This window comes from Agelaius phoeniceus, chromosome 23 (assembly GCF_051311805.1).
Source record: "Agelaius phoeniceus isolate bAgePho1 chromosome 23, bAgePho1.hap1, whole genome shotgun sequence".
Classification (NCBI taxonomy): Eukaryota; Metazoa; Chordata; class Aves; order Passeriformes; family Icteridae; genus Agelaius; species Agelaius phoeniceus.
In genome coordinates, this window is record NC_135287.1 from 3,154,317 (window position 1) to 3,172,150 (window position 17,834).

Genomic DNA, 17,834 nt, shown 5'->3' on the forward strand with positions numbered 1-17,834 from the left:
GATGCTGGCGGGGTTCTCGGGCTGTCTTTGCCGCTGGGGTGCGGGTGCCGGCAGGGTGCGGGTGCAGATGTTGGGGGTGCAGATATTGGGGGTGCCGATGCCGGCGGGGTTCTCGGGGTGTCTTTGCCGCGGGGTTGCGGGGGTGCGGGTGCTGGGGGTCTGGATGCTGGTTGGGTTAGGCGGTGCAGATGTTGTGGGTGCAGATACTGGGGGTGCCGATGCTGGCGGGGTTCTCGGGGTGTCTTTGCCGCGGGGGTGCAGGGGTGCGGGTGCTGGCAGGGTGCGGGTGCAGATGTTGAGGGTGCAGATATTGGGGGTGCCGGTGCCGGCGGGGTTCTCGGGGTGTCTTTGCCGCTGGGGTGCGGGGGTGCGGATGCCGGCAGGGTCCGGATGGTGGTGAGGTTAAGCGGTGCAGATGTTGGGGGTGCAGATATTGGGGGCACCGATGCCGGCGGGGTTCTCGGGGTGTCTTTGCCGCCGGGGTGCGGATGCCGGCAGGGTCCGGATGGTGCTGGGGTTAGGCGGTGCAGATGCCGGGGGTGCAGATACTGGGGGTGCCGATGCTGGCGGGGTTCTCGGGGTGTCTTTGCCGCTGGGGTGCGGGGGTGCGGGTGCCGGCAGGGTGCGGGTGCCGGCGCGGGGGGGCCCCGCAGCCAATGAATGCTGCGCGGGGGCGGCTGCGTGCGCGGCCGGCGGCGTGTTGCAGCCGGGCGGCGTGTGCGGGCCGGAGCGGCGGGCACGCAGCGCCTGTCCTCGCACCTGCAACCCCTTCCGACCCCCTTCCCCCCCCTTTTTTTTTTCTTTTGGGTTTTTTCCCCCCTCCCCCACCCTTCGGTGCTTTTTTCCTTTTTTTTTTTTTTTTTCCCTTCCTTTTTCCTTCCCCCCCCCCGCCCCTCTTCCTGCGCTTTGCTCCGGGAAAACGCTGGATTTTAAACCTTTCCCTGCCCGGCAGTGAGTGGGGAAGGAGAAGGAAAACCATGGCCCAGGCCAAAATGCACCACCCCGTCTCTTGGGTGATCTTCGCCGGGATGGCCGCGCTCCTCCTCCCCCAAGGTAGGGAACGCCGCGGGGGACGCAGCCCGGGCGGGCGGAGGATGCGCGGTCCCACAGCAGCACCCTCCGAGGGGGCTGGGGGATGAGGATCCCCCCAGAGCGGGGATGAGGGTCCCTCCAGAGCGGGGACAGAGCTGGGAAATTGTCCCCAGCCCGCCGTGAAGTTGCGGGGGATGCGGATGCGGGTGCGGCGCAGGAATTCCCGGTGCACCGGGCTGGCGGCGGGGGGGACACCGCTCCCCTGGCGTCCTGATTATCTTTGCGGGTGCAGGAGGACTCTGCCATCCCAGCACGATTCTGGCAGGATCAGTGATCCAACAGGCTGGGGGGCACGGTGGGGGGACCGGGGTTCCTCCGTGCTCCCCCCACGCCTTTGCTTTTCCAGCAAGGTCGTCCGAAAAACTCGGTGCAGCCCCGCTCCCGCCGGGCTGGGAGTTGGGAAGTCCTGGTCCAGTCTGTCCCGGATCAGCACGGCTGCCTCCCCCCAGCCGGGGGACGGTGCTTGGAGGGGAGGGGGTGCTGTGCAAGGGAAAAAAAAAAAGAGCAAAAAGCGATGGGAAAAGGAGGGGGGAAGAGGCGGCAGGAGCCAGCCCCATCTGGCCGGGAGCGCCGAGCCTGTCAGCTCGCGTTAGGCTCCTCGCAGCCATCTGGAGGGGCTGTGGGAGCGGGGTTTCCTCCATGGGAGGAGAGGATGGAGCCGCATCCTGCCCCGGGCCGCCGCGGGAGCTCGGGATGCGCAGGGGATGCGCCAGGGGGATGCTGCTGCGCCTGGACCGGGGCTCCGGGGCGGGATGCGGGCACTTCCCGGGGACACGGATGCACCCCGGGAGGGGATGCAGGCGCTCCTTGGAGCAGGGATGCACCCCCGGGGCGATGCGAGCATTCCTGGGCCAGACGGATGCAGCCCGGGGGGCTGTGGGGTCTCCCGAGGATGGATGCGCCCGGCGGGGTGAATGCACCTCCTTCTCCACAGGCGGATCCTGCTCCCTCTGCGCTGCTCCCCGGTGCCCGCGGAAGGCTGGGGATGTCCAAAGCAGCCCAGCCTCGTCCCCCGTGTGCCGAGGAGCGCTGCAGCAGGAGCCGGGCGGGCTCTGGGAGCCCAGCGGCTGCGGGGCTGGGGGCTGCGGGGTGGCCAGGGATGCTCACTGCGTGTCTCCCACCACAAACTTCTCTCTGCTGGGCAAACCGGGCCCGCCGCTGCTGCTGCGGGGGGAGAGCCCCCCGTGCCGTATCGACCGGCACAGGCTGCTTAACATGCACATCACACGGTGCCGAGGCATCGCTCCTCTTCGCCTTCCTCCCGCTCTCCGTCTCGCAGGGCTGCTGCTGCCCGCCCGGCATTCCTGCATCCCAGGGGCTTCCCCCGCTCCCAGCCCTGCAGGGAACCCGGGCGGGGTGTGAAGGGTCGGGGCTCCCCAGGAGAGGGATGAAGCTGCGCCTTTCCCTCCTCACTTCTCCTGCTCGGAATTGAGGCTTCATTTGTTTTATTATTTCATTATTTTATTATTTTTTAATGCTTGCTTTGGGGCTCCTCACCTGGCTTCCTTGCAGTCTTATTCCATGCCTCTGGTCATCCTTCCTGCTTCCTTTCCTTGCTCCTATCAAAGCTTCCAGATCAAAAAGTAGTTGGTTTTTTATTTCTTTATTTATTATTTTTATAACTCTCCTGGGCAGCAGAGCAGTGGGGAGGAATGTGCTGACTCCCTGAGCCCAAAATCCCCCAATTCCCTGCATTTCAGGAATCTGATGTGGGTGCCAGCAGTCCCTGAGTCACTCTTGGAGTGAGGGAAAGTAGGGAGCCACGATATTCTGTGGTCTGGGGAGGACCCAGGGCAGAGCTGTGGGGAACTGGGTGAAATATTGCCCAGGGCAGCCTTTGGCAGCAAAAAGTTGGGGCCTTTTTAGGGCTGGGAGTTGCTGCATTGTTGGAAGGAAAGAGTCCCCTTGGGAGTTTTTTTCTTGCGTAATTTTATTTAAGAGTCATTCAAAAAACCCCTCAAACACACCCTACGAATAATTTTGTATTTTAGCACAAACTTTTAAAGAGAGTTTTGAGAAATTTGGGTTCATTCAAGCCCAAGGTAATATTTAGGTTTGTATGCAGTGCTGAAAATCAGCAGTAATGTGCTTCTGCTTCATGAATTCTTCTGCTAATCCCAGCAGTTTTTGGAATTCATAAGTTTTCCCCTTTGTTTGGTGTCCAGAAGTGGAGCTGCCTTGTGTTTGAAAAGGTGAAAATAATTGTCATGCAGGAAAACTGTGTTTGGCACAAACCTCCTCCAAATATCTCCAGAGATGTGAGCTGCCCTCTGCAGCGGCTCATCCTCCCCTGGGTCATTTCCCTATTTCCAGCCAAACAAACAAGAAGAAAAGTGGTTTGTGAGTGTGCTTGAAAGGAAAGTGGAGCATGAAGTGGGATAATTCAGAGGCGTTTGACCACCTGCATTTGTGCAAACATCTGTGGGTCCTCCAAGTTTTGCAGATTCACTTTTGTGGAAATTTTGTACATTTGTTGGATTTGTGGAATTGCGGCCCTAAAATGGGAGCTGTTGAGGGTTGTGTCCATCAGGAAAGAGCCACCTGAGCCCTGGGATGTCAAGGGTGGTTGGACACCAGGGGAGATGGAGAGAGAGGCTGGGGCATTTCTTGGATGCTGCATCCCTTGGGAAGGAGCTGCAGGTGTCCATTGCATCCACTCACGAGAAGGATGGACCCAGAAAATGTCCAGCCACAACTTGGGAGAGGAGATGGGAAGAGGGGAGGTTGCAGAGGGCTGGGATAGCCCCAGGCTTCGGGAAGTGAGCGGCAATTTGGCAACACAGCTCTCATTGTGTTTGCTCTGTGTCTTTCTTCTGTGTGATTTTTAAATAGCAGCAATGAAAATCCAAAATATCCTCACACAGGGCCCAGGCAGCAGAATTTTCCCTTCCCCCTTTCCTGGCTCAAAGCAAAGGGGTGTCCTCACTTATGCCCCATGTCCTTGACCCACAGCCCACCTGGATTTCTTAAGGAAGAGGCCAAAATCTCACCCCAGCACTCGGGAGTGGAAGACACAAGAAAACTCTTCACTCAGCCACACGTAAAAGGATTAACCAGGCTAAAAGGTCATAGAAGATTTAGCTGGGCCTTTAGCATCAGTAAGCCAAGAATTATGGGAATTTGATTTACAAATTAGCATAAAGACCTTATTCTAATAAGCATACAAGCTGAAATAGGTATGTAAAATAATAGCATGTGTCAACATCCTACACAGAGCGTTCCTCATCCGAAAGAATTATTCGCTCGTTCGATGTGGCTGGGATGCAGATAATTCCCAAAGTGAGACAGGCTGTGCTGGTGTGTGATGGAAAGGCTGGATCTGACCCAGAGACACATCCACAGGCAGGAGGGGCTGGGTGCTTCCCCTTAGGAAAGGCAGGATTTGGAATCTGGGTTGGGGCTATGAAAAAAAAAAAGTTATCCCCAAAAATGCTGTGCCCGAAAAATGCTATCTCAAAAATGTCACCTCCAAAAAAATGCAATCCCCAAAAAAATGCTATCTCCAGAAAATGCTGTCCCCAAAAAATGCTGTGCCCAAATATACTATCCTAAAAAATGCTACTCCCAAAAAATACTATCTCAAAAGAGTGCCACCCCCCAAAAAATGCTGTCCCCAAAAATACCGTCCCCAAAAAATGCTACGCCTGAAAAACGCTGTCCCCCAAAAATGCTGTGCCCAAAATTCTGTGTGAATTTTCTCTCAGTGGAGGGGTGAGGAGGAAACCTCGGGCTACTCCCAAAAAATTCTACCCCCAAAAAATGCTGTCCCCAAAAAAATGCTACACCCAGAATTCTGTGTGAATTTTCTCTCAGTGGAGGGGTGAGGGGGAAACCTCGGGCTACTCCCAAAAAATATTATCCCCAAAAAATACTATCCCCAAAAAATGCTGTCCCCCAAGAAATGCCATCACCAAAAAATGCTGTCCCCAGAATCCTGTGTGAATTTTCTCTCAGTGGAGGGGTGAGGGGAAACCTGCTACTCCCTAAAAATGCTGCCCCCAAAAACCCCTATCCCCCAAGAAATACTATCACCAAAAAATGCTGTCGCCAAAAAATTCTACCCCCAGAATCCTATGAGAATTTTCTCTCAGTGGAGGGGTGAGGGGGAAACCTCGGGCTACTCCCAAAAAACGCTGCCCCCAAAATCCTGTGAGAGTTTTCTCTCAGTGGAGGGGTGAGGGGAATCCTCCTGGCAGCTCGTGCAGGAGGTAATTGCACTAATGAACGTGTGTAAGAAAAATTACGTGTATCGACATCTTTTTGTGAATGCTTGGATTTATTGGTCCTCAGGAAAAATATTAGATGTGGTTAATAGTTATCACACAGGTCAATAAAACATGATATTCACCCCAACGGCAGAAAATAGCTTTTTAATAGGTAATAACAGTAATAATCAATACCTACATGATTAGATAACCCAGTTATATGCAGTACATAAAAGGAGGGGAATGCACTCTGCCTGCTCGATGCTGGATTTGGAGCGTGGCTGAACATCTGTCATTGCTGTTGATTCCCAGCAGGGCTGAGGAGGTATCAGCACCTCTGGAAATCAGGAACCACGTGGCATTAATTGGCACATTTTTAAGATTCATCAGAGCAAGCAGGAACCTGAGAAGACCTTTGGAAAGCAGCTGAGCTGTGCAAAACGCTGGAGGCACCCAAAATGCTGGAAAGGGAATGGGATTTTGGTGTGGGTGGTGGAGCTGCAGGTGGGTTTTCCAAATGTGTTGTCATCTTATTGCAGGGGTGCCATGCTGTTGTCTGCTTATCACAAAATTTTCATATCTTGGTGTTTCTCCTGAGTCAGCTCCTCACACTGTTGGGTGCCACACTGTTGTCTCCTTATCACAAAAGTTTCACACCTTCCTGGTGTTTCTCACGGGCATCTCCTCAGAGCACTGACTCTCTCTTCCTCACAAAGCAGCCACTGACTCCAGTTCCCTTCTCCAGGGCCCAACCACTCTTTTATAGCATCTTCTTCTCACTGGGTACAGCTGTGGCCTGTTAAAGTCAGGCCTGCTCCTAATCTTTGATAATTGGCCCAGCTGCACTCCTTAGGGTAAGAATACTTTCTACACTATCTTTATTTTCTAATATTCTATCCCACTACACAAGTGTGGATTTCTGCTGCTTCTCTGGGGGCCTCCCTGTGCTGAGCTGGTTACACAGCTGTAATACAAGGAGGATACAAGGAGGAGTAAAGTTGTTGTAGTTGCTCTATGCTGTGGTTGTGGAGAGATCTCAGTGATAAAAATCATGATCAAAATAATTAAAAATAATCAAAGTGAAATGGAAGCTCCATTGTGTGTAATAAATTCCCTTGCAGCACAAGAGGAGGTGCTGGAGTAGGTTTGTGTAGTAGCTACACCAGGTTTAGGAGCCTCACTGGTGGGCTGGAGACGTGTGAGGTCCCATCATTTCAGGACAAATTTCAGGATTTTCAGTCGTTTCCTGGCCATGAAGCACATGTGAACCAGGTGCCTGTGGCCACCTGCGGCGGGTATGTGAGGAGGAAAGGATGGAACAACACCTCAGGTGTTCATGGCCAGGGTTTGGAGCTGCAGCTGGGCCTTGGAGTTGAGCTCTTGGCTTCTAGCAGGGGCCAAGATGAGCAAAAATGCCAGATTTGGGGATTCTGTGGAAGCCCAGGTTGGTGTCCAGCTGCTCTCTCTTTCCCACATTTGGGATGAGCTTCATGGGTCAGAAGGAGATAAATATCAGTTTGAGAAGTAGAGAGGATCAGGTGGGAGCTGGGAGCTTGTGAAAAATCTGCTCTGGTAACCTCAGGGACCATCCCTGTGTGCAGGGCTGGGGCTCTGGAGGCTGCTGTCAGTTTTGGGATATCCCTGTGTTTCACAAAAGCTGCTTCTCCTTTCTCCACACAGGAATTCTGACCAGCACAATAACCCTGGCTCGTGGTTTTTCCATCTTCCTTTAACTTACTCCTGAGACGAGTGCATTTGATATGAGAAGTGTCTGCTTTGTGTATTTTTCTTGCAGTTTTCACTTAAAAACACCTATATTTTGATTTCCTCCCCCATTTTATTTTTTCCCCATGGGGAAGAAATTGAGCAGTTGACAGATCTAGGTCAGGTTAGTGAGCAGGGCTTGCTGTTTTCTGTGATAAACCAAGAGTGGATGGGGAGAGCTCTTCCCAGGAAGCTCCAGTCAATCAGTGGAGGTGAATTTCAGCTTTCCTCAGCCTGGGAAACACCATGTGAGGAGCAAATATTTGGCCATGGGGATCAAAAAAAGACCTTTATTTGTGTTTGTCTTTGCTTCCCAAACTTCAGTAGTGGCAAGAAAGGGAAAAACGTTCCTTGCTTGTTCTCCAGTTGAAGGGACAAGAGCTTTAAAGAGGGGAAATGGGATTTTTAAGCATTACTGTCATTCTCCTTTGATGGGCAGTGACAAATCTCCCATTAGACTCAGACCTGATCCATCTCTGATGTTCATGGCAAAAGCTTGGAGCTGTGCCTTGGATTTGGAGTTGAGCTCTTGGTTTCAAACAGGAGCCAAAATGAGCAAGGTGCCAGATTTGGGGATTTTGTAGTGGAAGTCCAAGCCATGCTTCTGTCTTCTGTTGCCAGCCAGCACCACACGTGGGTTTTTCATGCCTTTAGAGGCTTTTATAGGAAAAAAACCAGACTGGGAGAGCTGGGGGTGCTCACCTGGAGAGGAGAAGGCTCCAGGGAGAGCTCAGAGCCCCTGCCAGGGCCTGAAGGGGCTCCAGGAGAGCTGGAGAGGGACTGGGGACAAGGGATGGAGGGACAGGACACAGGGAATGGCTCCCACTGCCAGAGGGCAGGGATGGATGGGATATTGGGAAGAAATTCTTGGCTGTGAGGGTGTGAAGATCCCAGAACAGGGTGCCCAGAGCAGCTGTGGCTGCCCCTGGATCTCTGGAAGTGTTGAAAGCCAGGCTGGATGGGGCTTGGAGCCACCTGGGATAGTGGAAGCTGTCCTGTCCATGGCAGGGGTTGGAATAGGAGGATCTTTAAGGTCCCTTCCCAACCCAAACCATTCTGGGATTCTCTGAAAAAACAGGAACACGAAGAGTGATCCCTTTGCACCCCTTGGGGCACCCCAACCCCTGCATCCTGCAGGAATTGCATCCCAGCACATCTGGAGCTGTGGCTGGCACTGGGAGGAGCTGCCACCTTCCTCCTCCTCCTCCTCCTCCCCAAGCAGGCACCTTGCTCGTGGTCAACAATAAATCAGAGGTGCTGCCTTGCCAGGCTCTGCTCTCTGCTGCCAGGAGGCAGAGCTCGGATTTTTGATGTGCTTAACAGTTAATATGTCTAATGCTGAAAGCTGTTGTAAATTAATTGACCTCTTGGCCCCCTTGTCCTGTTGACTGTTCCCACTAAAGACAGTGGTTGGCTCTTGGCATTCTTGCCCCCCTCCTCCACCTCCCAGTAATGCTTTGCTTGCTAATCAGGGCAGTCAAAAAAAAGGAGCCTTGACTCTGAAAGGCTTCAGAGGAGCTGCATGGGCAGGTCAGGATTCTGGGCATCCACTGTGCCTGAATCCCTGGTGCTCAGAGTATTCCCTGTGTGCTCTGCATGGAACCCTCTGCCTTCCCACGGGGCCAGTGGGGCTGGAGGTGCTGCCAGAGTGAGAAGCCCCAGCACAGCCCCAGGGACCCTCTGGAGGTGGATGGAAGGGTCACCTCTCTGCCCTGGGTGAGCTGTGGCTCACCCCAGGATGTGGGTCTGGCTTGGAGGAAGGATGAGGGTGGGTTCTCATCAGGGATTTTTTGGAAATTACAGAAAAATATCCCAGAACAGTTTGGGTTGAAAAGGACCTTAAATCTCATCTCATTCCTGTGGTAACCACATATCCTCTGAGCAGAGAGAGACATAGCTGTCCCAGGATTTTCCTGGGAAGCTGTGAGAAAGTTTGGAGAAAGAATTAAAACAATTATTATCTCTCTTTCTGTAAATGTTGTTTATAAATATGATTCTCCAGAGTGTGCTATTCATAGTTCACCAACAGGAGAGAGAAGATTCCTAAAGGCCAATCAGGCCTTAGGTCCACCATTGTTCCTACAAGAACTGTGGGTTTCTAAATAAAGTGCTTTTCATGCTTTCTGGTGATGGAGTCTCTGTATCACCTCTGTCTGTCTCCAATACCCCTTTGGTGATGCATTCCACCCCTGCCATGGGCAGGAACACCTTCCACCAGACCAGGCTGCTCCAAGCCCCATCCAACCCAGCCTGGAGGGGTTGGTGTATTTTCCTTGCACACTGCTGATCCTGGGAACCCTGATTTAGCTTGGAAAGGAGCTTGGAAAACCACAAATGCTCAGTCCATAGGGCTGGTTCGTGTCCTCCAGTGACTCATGGTGGGAGAGAGAGAGAGAGCAGCTGCTAAGGAGTGGGAAATGCCACAGGAAATTGTGTAATATTAGAAACGAAGCAGAATGTTTCAGGTTTTTCTAATTCCAAAATGAAATAATAATGAAAAAAAAAGAACAATCACAAATTCCCAGTGAAAGTAAATTCTGGGAAGAGTAAGGATTGATTTTTGAAACATTTTCTTCGGAGCTCGCTGAGGCTTTATGTACAAAGTTGTGAAGTGATTTAAAAAAAAAATAACAAGAGCTCCAAAGGCCGTGTTCCAGCAGTATCAAAGAGCCTGGAGTCTCCAGCCTTGTTCCATTTTGTATTGTTATTTCTTCAAAACAGATCCTTTGCTAATGTTTCCATTTTACTAGAAACAGAATTCTTGATTTAAAGAACTGGTTTGAAAGCCAGACCTGACCCGCCTCACTGGAAGTGTGACAGGCCCACAGAGCAAAGCAAGGTTCATTAATGCCATAATATTCTCTTTCTTTTTTTAGTGTTTGGGGCTTTTTTTCCCCTCTTTGAGGAGTTATCTGGTGTATAGCACTTGGTTCCTGGCTTGGTTTGGGTGTTTTTAGCTTTCATTCCCTTTCTACAGGACAGATGGTATTTAGAGATCACAGGGTGCCTCCGTTAGACTTTTACTTTTCCAAAGTCAATTCCCCAAGCCAGCACTGGGGTTTTTGATAGCGGGCCAAGGTGCAGGAGAGCGGCAGGGCTGGCTGGCACGGGGTGCATTTGGATTTAGGATGAGTGACATCTCTCTTAATGAAGCTCTTTTTGGAACAAAGCTGGCGAGGAGCAGGATCCGTGATCCATTAGAGGCCGGGGTAGTGGCAGAGCCAAAACTGCCTTGTCACTGGAGACAACATGAAAAAAACGTGTATTATTTATTGTTTACTTTTTGTGCCGCTTTTCTGCACGTCAATGCTTCCCATTGTATGTTTTGGGCTTCAAAACCTGACACCACATTAGAAACCATCTCCAAAGCCCCCAAATAATGCATAAACTATGATTATTCCTTCTGATCCACTTGTGTTTATGTAAATGGCTGGAAAAGCATTTTTCAGCTTATTTCAGAAGCTTAAGGGATTCATACCAAGCCTATTATTGAAAAATCAGAAAGTGAAAAGCAACTTCTGAGACAAGGAATTAGCAACTCAATGGCAGTGCTGGTGCTGCGGGGTCTGGCTGGACCACAGATGGGAATTCCCTTGGGATTCAAAAATCCAGCAGGTTTGGTGGGCTTCGAGGGGAGAGGGGACTCAGAGGAGGTTTGGGGTCAATCCAAAGGGTTGAGGGGCTGCAGGGGGAGCTGGGGCACAAACCATTGGTGCTGCTGGGGCTGCTGGTCTGGGTTTTGGGGGATGAAGCCCCCAGGCACTTGGGAATAATCTCTTGCATCTGTGGGTGGGAAGGGGCTGGCAGTGCCATCCTTGCTCCATGCAAACCTTTTCACTCTGTCCCAGGACAGGTGGGACCAGATGCAGATTCTCTTTGGGCTCCATCCCGTTCCAACCAGCCTTGCAGCATCTCATGCCTCCTCTCCTGCTGCCTTTTTTTCCCTGGTTTGGTCCCTTTCCCCCTTCCTTATGTTAATTTCCCACCTGAGCACCAAGTACTTTATAAATAGCAAATCTGAAATGAATTTCCTAGCAGCAATCATTATCTCCCTCGACAGCCATTAAACATTCACACAAGCAGAGCAAAATGACAAAGGGGATTGATTTTTACAGTATGTTGGGGGGAGGTAGGAGAAAGGAAATATGTTGACAAGGCTTTTTTTTTTTTTTCTCCTTATTTCCCCCCTCTCTCCATTCTCCCCTCCCTTCCACATCCTCTATCTTGGTGGAAATCAAAATCACCCTTTTGGAGATTGGGTTGGGAGGGGATGGGAGACGGCGAAGTTGGAAATAAATAACAATAAATTTTAAAAGAAAAGGTGAAAACCAAAAAGCAGCAAGTTCTTCTTCGAGCAGCAAGCTCTGCTCCCTTCCTCTGCAGCCCCTGGAAGCCTCGCTCCGATCCGCTGGCCACGTCCAAGTGGTAAACACGAAGTTGGTTCCATGGCCTGGCTGTGGAGATGAATATGTCAGAGCTAATGCCTGTGAAGATGGAGGGGTGGGCTGCAGGGAAAGGGGGGGCCCAATCTGGGAGCCTGCTCAGCAGAATAAATGTGTTGATGCAATCGTTGGGAGCGGGCGAGCCGCGGCCGAATGAGGCACTGTAGCTGAAAATTTAACTTTGATTTCAATTTTCATATTTGTCAGCAATAATTAGATTCAAGAAATGTTTTTGCCGCTGTTCTAAAATACTAATAAGTAGGAGCCTTTGTAGTATGGCTAATGGAGTCTTTTTTTTCCTAGTGGGCTAGAAAAATTCCATTAAAGGGAAAAGTCATACTATATTACTGTGCTTCAACATGCAGTGGCTTTGCTGCCACAGGAATATCTGTGCTGGGAAACAGTGCAGGGATGACGCTGATGCTGGTTCCTGTGGCTGGGATTGGGCAGGGCCAGAGGGGACCCCCCACATCAAACTGGGCAGGGAGTGATGCTCTGAGGGGCTGCTTTGGGAAGCTTTTGAACTGCTCATGGGATGATATCCCAGTGGCTCTCATCCAGCAGGCTTTGGCAAATGGTTTTGGTGTTGCCATTTCCCTTTGGGTTTGACGCCTTGGATCAATGAGGAATTTCCCCTTGTTGGCTCTGCCAAAGGCAGAAAGCTCCTTCTACCCCTCCCCAGCCTGCAGGGTGGATTTCCTTGGCAGCACTGCCAGGTTTTATCCCAGGGAGATGCCGGCAAGGAAAGTGATATTAAATTTGCTGGCGATATGCAGAGCAAATGGGGAAGCTCTAAGTTGTGTCATTCTCAAGTTACTTCAGCCTATTAAGCAAACAAAAGCACTTGTGGAGTGAGAAATGGAAATGGCCAACGTGGCCCGATTAATCCTGGAAGTACAATTCCATTAATAAGCCAGCTTTTAATAGGTGGCTCTTTCCAGGAGCTGCTGGGACGAAGAATTGATGTATTCACTGTAATTGTATTGCAACTAATAGGATCAGAAGAAAATTGTATGGAGAACTTATTCCTTTGCCACCATATTCCAATCAGTTGAAATAATACAGGAGGGCCCAGCATGGTAATGAGACTTAAATCTAAACAGGAATACTTTAAATTTTAGTGTGAGGAGGGGTTGGCTTGTGCTTTTGCTTCCCCCTAGATTGGGCAGAAATAAAAAGAAATAAAAGAGCAGTTCAGAGAGGAGCTGGAGGAAATGGGGATCCCAATCCCAGTGGAAATGCTCCGTGGTTGGGTGCTGGGGCTGCTGTCTCAGCTGGGGATGGGATGTGGCTGCTGGTGCAGAGCTGTGCCAGCTCAGCCTCTGTCCTGAATGCTAAGGGGGGTGTCTGGATGCCCAGGGATGGGACTGCCCCCTTGGCATCTCACCCAGAGCCTTTTGTTCCTGTCATTGGCAGCGAGAGGAGCCTTCCCCCTCTGCAGCCGCTGTGGTTCACTGGCAGAGCTCATTAACGAGCCTCAGGTCCTCCCTCCATTCATCCCCCATTTATTCCCAACTCCATCTGCAGGCTCTGATGGTTTGCTGATCCTTTCTTCCCAAAGAACTCCTGCAAAACCCCACCTTCTGCTTTAGGGAGCAAATGTACCTTTGTGGCTGTGGCTCTGGGCCCCTGTGGGCTGCAGAGAGGGATTTGGGCTCTAATCCATGAGTGTCTCTCCAAGGGACCTTGGAAGAGAAGAACTGTGCAAATCCCAGGCAGGCTGGGTGGCTCAGCACATCCGAGCTGATGCACAGCAGTGCCCCAGGATGCAGATCTCCACAATATCAATGGAATTGTGGAATGATGCACATTAAAGCAAGGGAAATACCAATGTGGGAGCTGCCTGACCCAGAATCTGTGTGGCCCATGATTTGTGGAGCTGGGGCTTTGCCATGAGAAGTTTGCAATCACTTTTTGTCTGTTCATCACTGGTTCAGGGCTGTTTGTTTTTCACTCCTCCTCCCTATTTGTATGCAAGCTCTGACCCTGCTTTGGTAACAGGCTAGAGAGTAAATAGAAAGGGGAGGGGAAAAAAAAGGCAAGGGAAAAAAAAGCCAAGGCACAGTTCAGCTCAAATCCCCAAGGAAACAGATGTGATTGCCTTCCAGAAATGGCTCCAATAAGGCCAGAAAGGAATATTGCTTTTATAGCTTTTGGGATATAAAACATTTAGAAAATGTGATTGACTGGTAGCGCCTAATTTATCATTTATCCATTTCTCCCTCCACCCAAACACAGCAGTATCGTCAGACAGACTCATTCCCACCTTCTTTTGGCTCTGTGCCTCTTTCCTGTGTGTGACACACGTGCACACCCATGTGTCCTTGCACGCTGAGCTGTGTGCACACACAGGCACGTGTTCCCCCACGCTCCTGGCTCCTTGTCCCTGTGCCTGTGTCATGGATTTATCATCGTTCTGCTAAGCACTCAAACTCCTGTGGCTATTTATAATTAATGCTCAGAAACCTGCCAATCCATTTAATGACACCAGGAGGTCACGGCCTCCCTTATAGCTTCCCATTAATCATCATTAGAACAGTTCTGGGTTTTTTACGTTCTTTTAAAATGTTAATTCACCTTTATAATGCTCCTTTCAGCTCTGACTGTAAAGGGATACTCTGTAGTCACTCCAGACTGTCTTGCAAGTGTGTGCAGGTGAAAGGCTCAGTGGGACAATTGCACTTGATAAAGTCTCTTGGATGTCTCCCGCTGGAATGAATTACACTCACAAGCTCTGCCAGATGGGATTTCTGCACTGCCCTCTGCCGCCGGCTCCTCGCACGCTGCTGGCTCAGCTCCCTCCCTGCCGGCTCCATCCCTCGCCACTCGTCCCTCCTGAACCGCAGGATCACAGAGTCCTGGGGTGGCTTGGGTGGAAAGGGACCTTAAAAATCCTCTGGTTCCATGTTCCAACCCTCTGGTTCCAAGACATGCCAAAATCTGGCTTGGTTTGGAAGGCCAGGTGTCCGCTGAGGAAGGCAGGAGCCTCCCCTGAAATGGAAAATGTGAACCCTCTCCCTCCAAATTGTTATAAATTTGAAATTTAGGAGCTCTCAGGCAAAAAATATGGGAGCAGGGAATAACAGTTCTTTAACAGGGAAGAAAATTAAAAAATAAAATAAACAATGCAGTAAACTAAAACAACACTGCCAGAGTCAGAACCCAACCTGACACCCTGTGGGTCGGGGTGCTGGCAGCAGAACCATTGGAATTGTGGCTCAGCCCTCCTGCAGTGTCAGGGCTGGTTCCCCATGTGGAATGAGCTTATCCATGCTGGCACAGAGCTGGCTCTGCCAGGCTGTGCCCAGGCACAGCTTTGCTGGGCAGGTTTTGTAGATCTGGGGTGGGCTCATGCACAGTTTGGCTTTATGGGTTCTGGTGTGTCGCAGACATCTTTTATGAAAAATCCTTTCCTTAGGATTTTTCCTCCTGAGAAGCTGAGAGGCCTCAGGAACAAAATACAAACAATGGTTATCTGCTGCTGTGGAATGCAACAGGTGCATCTGGGATTGGCCCATGTTGGTTGTTTTTGATTAATGGCCAATCACAGCCCAGCTGGCTCGGACTCTCTGTCTCAACCACAAGCTTTTGTTATCATTCTTTTCTATTCTATTCTTAGCCAGCCTTCTGATGAAATCCTTTCTTCTATTCTTTTAGTATAGTTTTAATATAATATATATCATAAAATAATAACTCAAGCCTTCTGAAACATGGAGTCAGATCCTCCTCTCTTCCCTCAACCTGAGACCCCTGTGAACACGGTCACACTGGTGTTTTGGTTTGGATGGAGCATCCATCTCATCCCTTGTGAAGGTTAACAAAAATCCCCAAAATCCCAATTCCCAGAGAGCAGGGCTGCTCCCATTGTTGAGTCCATCTCTTTCCTGCCAGTGCCCTGGGAGCCTCCAGCCCCTGTTGTGTGTCCCAAAGCACCCCCTGCCATGGTCACAGCACAGGACATCAGCAGAGATGGCAAGAGGCAGCTTGGAGGAAGGAAAACTCCGGGTGCAATCTGGTACCTTTGGCAAGCAGCAGTTCCTCTTCAGGAGCCCTCCTGGCTTGTGGTTGGAAGCAACCATCCCTCTCCAAAGTCAATCTGTGCTTGCCACCAACGGGAATGGCTCCAAAGCACTGCAATCCTGATCCAGACTGGGGTGTTGATCCTTTTGGGAGCAGTCCCATGGCCCCCTGTGAGCTGTGGGGACTTCTCACAGCTCTGGGTGCCCAAGCTCCAGAGCCTCCCATGATTTCTGCTCTGTGCTCATCCAAGAGGGGAGAAGGCAGCAAGGACACCCAGCTCCTTTGGTGGGAAGCATGCACAGCCCTGCTTGTGCTCAAGGAGGGCAAAGATTCATGCTGGCCTCTCTTTTTGGGTGAAATAGGATCACTCCTGCTCCTTTGGAGACTTCTGGTCTGGGTGAGAGCCGAGCCCAGGCCCGTTTCTCTGAGTAAATACGCCAGCAGCATTTGGCTTAATGAACTGTGGCTTTTAATAAATGGCTCTTATCTTGCTGAAGTGCTGCTAAATTGTCAGGATTTAAAATTAGCCTAATAGATTTGTGGGCGATGTTTTATTCACTGGTTAGTTGGAAAGAGATGGAGGGGGGGGAGAGATGGCTCCACCCAGTTCTCCCTGAATTATACACGAGTTATTTATTTGTTTGGGCCGAAGGGGAAATGTTCTGGATTAATGTGCAATGCCTCAGCACCTGACTTAATGAGAATTTAGAGACCTATCCCAAACTGATATTCCCCCATTAATCACTCGGTGGCCCCTCTGCTTTGCTGTCCCTGGGATGTATTTTTTATGGTGGTGGTTGGGTTATGGTACCCACAGCTGCTTGCCAGGAAAAGGGGATGAGGATGGACAAGGGAAGTTTTTGGGTGCTGTGGTGGTTCCAGGACCACTTGTGCAGCTTTGCTCCGTGTTGATGTTGAAGTAGAGCCCGTAGATCTCTGTGTGCACCACACCCACCCGTGCAACTTGAGTTCTTGAGCTCAAAGCTGAAGTTGCTCAGCTTGTGATGCATCCCATGAACTTCCATGAGCCACTTTGCCTGTATTTCTTTTGGCAAAGCTGAGCTGGTTATGATCCTGTTGACAGTTTGGAGACATATGGAGAGTCAAGGCAGAACAGTGTCTTATAATAGAGTAAAATGGGATCTGGTTGGGATGAAAGATGCCAGGGAAATGTCAATCACTATCATTATCCTAACAAACTGCTGTACCTGCAGAGATAATAATAATATTTAGCAATTATATAGCACCTAACAAGCTCAAACAGCACAGACTGCAGCTAATTAAATCTCCCAAGACTTCCTTTGGGTGGGTGATTTCCTCAGAGTGTGGACCAGCTTCCCAGAGTGTTTCCTGAGAAGCTAAAGGCACTTCTTCCCCATTTCACAGGTAGGGAAGGGTGGTCCTGCTGGAAATCCACGCAGTGAGGGTGGTGGGGTCAGTCCTGGCACTGGGTTGGGCTGTTTGCTCCATTAGGAGGTATTGGGTGGGCTTCACTCGATCACCCGATGGCCAAAGGTGTTTGGGTGCATTGATGTGCTTTTCCTTGTCCTTTCTGGAACTGGAGAGACTTTGGGTGCTGGACACCCAAATGAGGACCCCACCATCACCCCTTGGTGAAACAGAGGTGCTGGTACAGATGGTTTTCAGGGCTGGACAGTCAGAGGGTGTTTTCTCCTGTGTCTGTCTGCTTTGCTGGGCTGCTGCTCGTTCCCTCTTGGTTCATCATTCCCCATCCCATCTTGACCTGCATCCTCACAAACCCTTCTGCAGGGTGCCACACCAACCAGCATCCCTGCTTTGGCTGGGCCATCCAAGATCACAATGACAGAAAGCAAGACTTGGAACATTTCCCCATTTGTGCTCTCACCTCTCCCTTCCTGGCAAGCAGCAGGTGAACCCTGCCTGGATCCAGCCAGGCTCCCTGGCCCCTGCCCGGTGTGCGTTCCTCCAGCCCAGGCAGCCCCTGGTGTCCCTGTGACTTTGTGAAGGTCAGCGTCGGTGTCTGAAGTGGTAGCAAGGCGTGATGCGCAGTGTCAGCCATAAAGGAAATGTTGTATATAAAAGATAAGTTTTTTTTCTTTTCTTGTGGCAGAGGAACAAGGCACCGGGTTCATTTAGCATTCATAAAGTCTTGCTTTGGAAACGCCTTTAAGTACTGCTGAGGGAGACTTGAAGGAGCATGTTTGAGAGTCAAATGCACATCTCCTTGGGCTCTCCTTTCATCTGCTTTAAAAAACACAATCTTTTTTTTTAATCTTTTTTTTTTCCCCTCTGTAAAAATACTAATCTTCTCCAACAGCAGCAGACACCC

The 17,834-nt window shown here is 50.6% G+C and overlaps 1 protein-coding gene across 1 annotated transcript in view; it reads left to right on the forward strand.

Moving 5' to 3' along the window:
* The first annotated feature begins 873 nt into the window (after nucleotides 1–873).
* The window catches only part of LOC129129549 (protein CEPU-1), a 393,966-nt gene continuing 377,005 nt past the window's right edge, over nucleotides 874–17,834 (forward strand). Inside the window, exon 1 of the mRNA XM_054647483.2 lies at nucleotides 874–1,053. Coding sequence (XP_054503458.1) covers nucleotides 978–1,053 — 76 coding nt within the window. The 5' untranslated portion in view covers nucleotides 874–977. The remainder of the gene's footprint in view (nucleotides 1,054–17,834) is intronic.